The sequence below is a fragment of the Chinchilla lanigera genome, unplaced genomic scaffold, assembly GCF_000276665.1.
Source record: "Chinchilla lanigera isolate Chin_1 unplaced genomic scaffold, ChiLan1.0 scaffold00036, whole genome shotgun sequence".
In the NCBI taxonomy this organism is placed as follows: Eukaryota; Metazoa; Chordata; class Mammalia; order Rodentia; family Chinchillidae; genus Chinchilla; species Chinchilla lanigera.
This window is the reverse complement of record NW_004955437.1, coordinates 1,199,609-1,207,890: the sequence shown is the minus strand read 5'-3', so window position 1 is coordinate 1,207,890 and position 8,282 is coordinate 1,199,609. Positions and strand designations below refer to the sequence as shown.

Genomic DNA, 8,282 nt, shown 5'->3' with positions numbered 1-8,282 from the left:
AATGACTAATGATGTTGAACATTTTCTCATATATTTATTGAAAGCAACAGTATTCTAATAAATTTGCACAATAACAAAATAGTAAATGAAGTAATGGAATGAATATAGAATAAATTCTAGCATATTTTTCCTTAGTGAAAGCATATTGAGTTGGACGCTTCATGATTTCAGTGAATGAGATTCATAGCAGATGAAGCAGCGCTGTTTATGTAACCATTTATTAGTCCTTGCAATGCGTCAGCGCTATCTCTCTGGGAACACTCTGAGAAAGCTACAGTGATCTCTGGCTCCAGGTGAATGCACATTCTTTGAAGCTACATGTCAACTGATCCCTTCTTTTCACAAAATCGCCTTTGAGAATCTCTCCCTGGGTTCTTGCAAAGTCCTCACTTCCCTCTTTCTAGCACTCCGGTTTATGTCTGATGGGGGTGTGGCAGCCAGTGCTCACTATATTTCCTCAGATTTATTTCTATTTTATCTGATAAACTTTTATCATACACTGAAATTGATATGATTTTATTCTAATTAACAACATGACAGTTTACTCATTCTCTGCTAGTTCATTTATAAACATCAGCCCAAGTCTGTGGCAAACATTTGTTAAGACTGGTTTAATAATTATTAGCTTTAAAATAACATCTAGCAACTGGGTTGCCAGAAAGCTGTGGTTTCCCAGGCCTCTGTAAATTTAAACATTAACCATTCTTTCAATCACCACTTGTATGCATATATTATACATATAGGTGTGTATGGTGGTATATACTGAAATTAAGGAAATGCATGTGACCCACAAGATTTCTGAGATACACCGCCACCCTCATTTCATTCCAAATTAATTTGGTATTACATTTTTAAAGCAGTGTGGCTTTCCCAATTGAAAACTTCAGATATGGGACTGTATGCCTGTACTGGATCATTAATTTAATCTCCCTAAATCTGCTCAGCAGTCTCCCATTGCTTAAAGTCCAAAATCCTGGCATCAGCTAAAAGGTTCCATGTGACACGTGGCCTAATGTTTACCCCTAATCCTTGTCCCTCTCCACCTCATTTCTGTGCTCCAGTAGCCTGTGGTCTTCTGGTTTCATGATGAAGTTCAAGAATTTTGAACTCTTTGCACATGGTAGCACCTTTATCTTTTCCCAAAGCAAGGGCCATTTCTAAAAATGTGGGCCTAGACCACACTTGTGCTCCAGCTCACTTGAAACTGGCTTTTCCTGGCCCATTCCACAGTCATTCCTCAGAGGCCCTCCCTGGCACCCTGCTGTCATTTAGATCTTCCTGCTCTTCTCTGTGAAAATAGTTCCACACTTCTGCCATCTTCCGCTCCTCCACAAATCCTGCTTGGTCTGTGTTGCTCCTGCTCCCTTCACCAATGTAAACTCCCAATTGTGTTTTTCTGCCTTTGGGTTTGCAGGGACAGCACGGGCCTCTCAGGTTCAGCAGGAAGGAGACTGTGTAGCAGGGAGGAGAGAGTCCTCTGCAGGACTGGGTGAACCTCTGGGCTGGGGCAGAGGGCAGGGTGTGTTTTGAGCGGAGCCTTAGAGTGGCAGGTGGTGGGGGCGGGGTTGAAGGATGGATCAAGTCTGGCCCCTGAACCTGGGACTGGCCCGGGAAGGAGGGAATGGGAAGAGGAGAGCAGTGTCCCAGCTCCCGTGGGTTTCTTGCCCAGGGGAGGTGAAAGGTGAACCCCTGGGTGCTGGTGCGTGTGTGGCTGGCAATGTCTTTCCAAGAGGACGCCTGTGACCAGATCACTCCTGTCCCACAGCGTGTTTCTTGGAGTATATCAAATGGGAATGTCATTTCTCCAATGGAACTGAGTATGTTCGGATGGTGGTCAGACACATCTACAACCAGGAAGAGTTCCTGCGCTATGACAGTGACCTGGGCAAGTTCCTGGCGGTGACTGAGCTAGGACAGCAGGAGGCCAAGGACTGGAACAGCAGGAAGGACCTCCTGGAGCAGAGGCGCTCACAGGTGGACACCTTGTGCAAACACAACTACAGGGTTGGTGAGAGGTTCACTGTGCAGCGGAGAGGTGAGTGTAGGGCCTGAACAGCCAGGGTGAGGGAAGGAGGGAGGCAGACAGAGGGACAGGGAGAGGGACAGGGAGAGGGACAGGGGGAGGGACAGGGGGAGGGAGAGGGGGAGAGACAGAGAGAGGGAGAGGGAGGGGGGAGGGGGAGAGGGAGAGGGGGAGGGAGACAGATTGATCCCTTGTCCCCAGTGTGTGGGATTGTTAGCCAACCAAAGTTATGAGGGTACATGTGAGAATCTATGATCTTTGAGGAAGAGTGTGATTTTGATAGTGTGTGATTTTGAGAGAGACAGAGACGGTGGGCACTGTGTGTGTCCCCTGCCCTCTAGGCTGACCTAAACAGGGGTTGTGGGCACAGGAGGAGCTCAGAGGAGAGGGAGGGGTCCCTGGAGGGAGGAGCAGGGGAGAGGCTGTGCCTAGGCTGATGGTGAAGGGAGCAGGGATGGAGGGAAAGGCTGAGACTCAGAGCAGGGCACAGGAAATGTGGCCATCTTTGTGGGGCTGAGGGTGCAAGGAGGACAGGGGTGTCAGCAGCTGGGATGTGAGGAGGCGGCTCACACATCGCCCTTGGCTTGCAGCCTTCTTTATGCTGAAGTCCAGGAAATACAAGTGAGCTGTGTGCACAACGTTTCAGGGAGCAAAGGTGTCAGATTAATGTTATGGGAGGAGGGGGACAAGGTACCTGGGACCTTTTCCAAGGCTTCTTTTAGGCCTCAATTTCTTGTTTTTGGCTTGCTACATTGCTCACCTAGTGTACACACCTTTAGAATGTTGAAGAGATGGTTGAAGTGGTTTCTGATCACAGTTGTGTTACTTTACATACTGCTGTTATAATTTTTATAAACTAAAAACATTGAGGTGGCTGTGTATTATTTCTTTCTCTGCTTGTAACCCAACCTGTGTTCCCCTTTGTGAGACCTTTTTTAAATACTGACAAATTAAGTTCTTTCTTAGTGTATGTGGAAAGTTGTTTACTTGAATATAGAAATTGAAAAAAAAATATTCCAGTGTGCTATTTAAGATGGTGTGATATTTGTGTATAACTTATGTATATCCTCCTTTATATTTCAAATCATGTCTAAATTACTTACAGCACTTAGCACTGTGTAAATGCTATCTACATAGCTGTTATATTGTTTAGGGGGAAAATGACGAGAAGAAAGTGACTATGTGTAGTACAAAAACATATTTTTAATTATTTTTGTTACATAGATGGATGAATTTCCAAGGGGAACCTTTGGATGTAGAGAGCCACCTGTACTCTGAAACATTACATTTTTCATTTTTAACTTTAGCTTTTCTAATTATAAGGTTTATAGACATTTTTGCACACTTATTAACAAATACTATTACTCTAAAATTTTTCTTTCTTCTTCTCTCAGATCCTCCTGTTTTCTAAGTAATTTTATGGATTCTTTATGCAGAAATGTTCTTATGAAGGTCTCGCTATTTTATTCAGCATGTTTTCCATTTTCTGGTTTATATTTCATTTCTGTTTAAAATTGCTCATGTTAAGAATATAAACGTTTTATTCAGTAAAATATGGTGCCACATTCTTGGTAATGATTACTTGCAACCATATATCTGTCAGTTTTTGGTACTGTAAAAATGTGACCTTTTGGAACAATGCCTTTAGTGAGGTTGGTATTGGGAGGGATTGTAACAGGCATGAAGAACACTGTTTTGGTTACTTTTCTCTCATTGCTGGGACAAAATACCTGGTGCAGAATTAAGGAAGGAAAGGTTTATTTAGCTCACAGCTTGTGGAGGTTTCAGTTCATGCTTAGCTGGCTCCAAGGCAGAGTGGCACATGGCAGAGCACAACAGTTCATGGTGGTGGAAGACATCAAACACAGCAAGAGCAAAAAGCGGGGAATAGCAGAGAGCAAGCCTCTTTCCCTCCCTTATATTGTATGCAGACTGTCTGCCCCAGGGCAGGTGTCACACTCACACCAGTAATCCTAGCATTGGACCATGGATCAATCAAAAACTCAAGAAGCCAGCCCCATGATTGCATTAGGCTTTGGGGGGACATCTAGACACAAACCATGATGAACACATATTAATAAGTCCCAGACACTGTATTGACCACAAAGGTCAGTTCAGAAAGTGAGACAAATACAACCTGGTAACAATAAGTAGGTATGTCTGGTAAAGGAGAGGCATTCCTCAGGTGATTAAAAGAGGGGATGTTTTTAAAAGACTGATCCCCTTGTTGCTTTCCCTCTGCTCAGGACTCCTGAGCTACCTGGAACTCAGTTCAGAGCCTTAGAGATGTCTCTCTGTCCCTGATTTCCTGTGTGCAGCCCTTCCTGGCCCTGGAAGTGTGACTGTGTGGAGAGAGCATTCCCAGAATTCCATGCTCCATCCCCTTCCTACTGTTGCAGTGAAGGTGTTTATTTAATTGAGTCATCCATGGAGGTGGGACGTAGAGACAAGCAAGCTTACTGGGGGCCTGCAGTGGGCACCCAGTACATGACTGAGCAGCAACCCTGAAGAGTAGGAGGGAAGAATGGTTATACACTTCTAGTTCCATGTCTAGTTTTGGGTCTATGTGGGGCGCTGGTGTTGATATGATTTAGTACCGCTATAGAAAGATGACAGAGCATGGGCTTAGCTTGTGACAAAGGAAAAAATGTGTTAGACATTTTACATAGGGGACAAGTAGTCTTATGACAGGGTGTGGGGTGGTATCAGGTTAGGTAACTATAACAACACTTACAAGAAACAAACTTAAGGAAACAGAACCTTAAGCTTTAAAATGGCACTAGAACACAAAATGGTGCTGGTTCAGTTTTCTTTCCCATATCACTACGCCACTGCTCCTCCCCAGTTTTCCATGCTGCTCTGACTCAGAATTTCACATAGGAAACAGGAGAATAATAAACAAGGAAAATACACTGTTACCTAAATACTAGTCCATGCTTTCTGTATTTTAGTTGCTTCAATTCTAATATAACCCTACATGGTGAATCACTATCCTTATCCATTACAGGTGAGAAAGTTGAGGCACAAAGAAATGTAAACATCTCTTTCAGAATTAGCCATGGGGAGGGGAAGCCTGGATTTGAACCCAGGCAGCCTGGCTCCAGAAATCACAGTATAATGAATACCTCACATTTTTTGCAAAGACTTGAAAACACTTTATTCATTAATGAACAATCATGTCATGTCAAACCATGAAAAATGTTTTCCCCAAATCTAAAGTGCCCTTGTTGTGAGGATGAAATTGTGGGCTAGTGACAGAGGCTCCTGTGAGCCTCAGGCAGGTGTGAAGAGGTCAATAAGGACCTGAGTCAGTTGCTGGAGAGGTGCTGAAAGGCGGACAGCCAAGAACTCTGCCTTCCTGACTGGGTCTCTCTGCCTTTTCTCCTCTAGTTGAGCCCAAGGTGACCGTGTACCCCACAATGACCCAGCCCCTGCAGCACCACAACCTCCTGGTCTGCTCTGTGAGTGGCTTCTACCCAGGCCACATGGAAGTCAGATGGTTCCGGAACGGGCAGGAGGAGGAGGCTGGGGTGGTGTCCACAGGCCTGATCCGGAATGGAGACTGGACCTTCCAGACCCTGGTCATGCTGGAAACTGTTCCTCGGAGCGAAGAGGTTTACGCCTGCCAGGTTGAGCACCCGAGCTGGAGCAGCCCTGTCACGGTGGAGTGGAGTGAGTGGGAAACCCCTCACCTCATAAGTTCCCCTCCAGCCCACAATTCCCTGAGTGTGAATTTTCTCCTTGCAGTACAGTATTTGCATTTGCTCCATCTTCTCATCTTCAGGACAATTGATGGAGGCAGAACTGGGAGAGTTTCTACAAACACTTACGCACCTTTGACAGGGAACTGCCTGTCATGGGGAAGAGAAGTGTCCCTGTTTTGAACCTTCTCATGCTATCACTGCTCATATTCGCCCACTGGCCCTATCTCCAGACCCTGCCTCTAGGTTGGGTCTGTGCTTTCGAGGTTCCTGCTCTGTGCTGGTCATTGTGGCCTAGGAAAAGGAGCAATGCAGGGTCCTCGTGACAGGAGAGGAGTCTATCCTCAACTCTGCCTTTCATGAGCTCTGGCATCCTAGACCACTACTCAGCCTCACTGAGCTCCAGACACTGCACACATCCAGGGAGATTGTGGGGCTGTGAGCTTCCAATGAATTCAGTGCAGGAGTGCCACACCCACTCAATGTGATTTTTAGATCTTCCTTCCCAAGAATGGTTAACTCTAGCTTTTCAGTGCAGGAATCTTTCCTCCATCCTTAAAATTCTGAATCTTAGGGTCTCAGAGAGAGAACCTGGATTTGGGGTTAAAAAAAAATCCCTAAACCTGGCATCTTCCCTCAGGCACATAGTCTGGATCTGCGCAGAGCAAGATGCTGAGTGGAGTTGGGGGCTTTGTGTTGGGTCTGCTCTTCCTTGGGTCGGGGCTGTTCATCTACTCCAGGAACCAGAAAGGTAAGATGCCTACTGATGGCTAAGACTCTCCATATGCTTTTCTGAAGGACAATGGACTGTTTTCCTGTGGCATTCCTTGGTATTTTGGTGTCCTTGTATGAAGCCTTTCCTCCCTCAGGTTACCTCAAATTTGCTGAGCGTTCAGAAATCAATTCTTATAGGTCCTTAGTTGAAACCCAGGGGCCGTGACCTGCAGAAAGCAGGGACAGGCTGAGCAGTCCAGGACTGCTGGCTGGAGAGCAGTGGGGAAAGAAGGACGAGCACTGGGCAAGGGACTTATGGGGTAGAAGCTTCCTCAGTCACTTTGTGCTCCTTTCTCTGCCCTGGCTGGCAGGAGCTATGGTGTCAAAGAAATCTCAGGTGGCAGATCTGATAATGGGGGTACTGTTTTTAAGGACAGGTTTGCCTTCACGGTTTTTTTTGTTGTTGTTGTTGTTGTTGTTGCTGTTATTTCATTTTTGTTTTTTTTGCTTTGGAGTCTAAGATTTATTTTATGACATGAAATTAAATATGTGGCAATGCTGCTCAAGTTTTCAACTCTTATCCCTGACAGAGCTCTCAGCCCTTTGTACTGTTTTCTTTATTTTATTAATTAAGTTTATTGGCACACCTTAAGTATACATATTGATCACTTTCATCATAGGGACTTTGTACCTGTACATAACTTACCTCAGTGCTTCTCTTTCCCCATTGTCTTATTTTCTCTTCAATCCCCCTTCCTCTCCTCATTTACTAAGCTTTGTTTCCATTTTTCCCTGTTTTCTTTTCCCTTTCTTCCTGTCCCCTCCCCCTTTCCTAGTTCCCCATCCCAATTGAACATTTTCTTCCTTTTTCATAATACCATGTCCCTTAAGTCTCTCTTACCCCTCTCTTTTCCAGGACACTCTGGAGTTCAACAAACAGGTAATGTTCTCAAATCTTCTCTCACAGACAGATTTGCTTTCCCTATGAGGGACCATAAAGGGGATGAGACATGAAACAGATAGTGAGAAAGATTTCTGGATGAAAAGTTCTGATCAGGTAGCTGCACTAAACCTTCTTTGCTCCACTTAAAAAAAAAAAATCCTGTGCCCTGAAGTAGCACTGCCTCAGGGAGTTTAAAAGTTTTGTTTTTTTTTTTTCTTTTCTCACTGCAGCACTATCCTGAGAGAGGAGAGAAGAAGCATTCAGAGAGAGATCTGGAAACACTGTTGTCTTCTGTCCCTGCAGGACACCTGAGCTAAAGAGATGGTGAAGCTCTGAAGGAAGGACCTGTGTCTCTGCTTCTCTACTCATGACAGGCTTCCTGCCTGGCTCTCATTCTCCCACAGGGAGAGGCTGTCCTAGGATCCAGGACCATATGGGGGAACATGTCCTCCCTGCCAGTTCTGACAAACCATCCTCCAGACATTGGGAACTGGGCCTGATTTCATGGGAAAAGAAGGAACGATGTCATGTTTTTTCTGAGAGAAAGTAATGATTAAAAGAGAATGAGTCAGGGATAAGGAAATGACAGTTTCTGATACCATTATTTCATTAGTATTTTTAGTTAATTTCCTCCCACAGGCCACTAGATCCTTAATAAGAATTTTGAGTGGTTTTGTGTCTTTTTAGAAAGATAGGAGTGCATTAAGTGCCAGATATTAGCTCAACTGTAGTAAAACAAAAACAGTGCCAAAATTTTGCTTGTGTGTAGAAGTAAATATACTGATATTTAACTTTATAGTAAAAGTATATTTTCCAAAGATTTTTTTCATACGTGACAATGAAAGTCTAACTTTACAACATGCTATAGCATATAGCATATCTATTTTAATAAGTACATTTT

At 44.4% G+C, this 8,282-nt stretch overlaps 1 protein-coding gene across 1 annotated transcript in view; it reads left to right on the top strand.

The window, feature by feature from the left end:
- LOC102020284 (HLA class II histocompatibility antigen, DRB1-1 beta chain-like) overlaps window positions 1–7,964 on the top strand; it is a gene marked incomplete in the record, with an annotated part of 15,897 nt that extends 7,933 nt beyond the window's left edge. Inside the window, 3 exon segments of the mRNA XM_013517039.1 lie at window positions 1,766–2,035; window positions 5,414–6,475; window positions 7,406–7,964. Coding sequence (XP_013372493.1) covers window positions 1,766–2,035; window positions 5,414–5,907 — 764 coding nt within the window.
- Window positions 7,965–8,282: the final 318 nt, after the last annotated feature.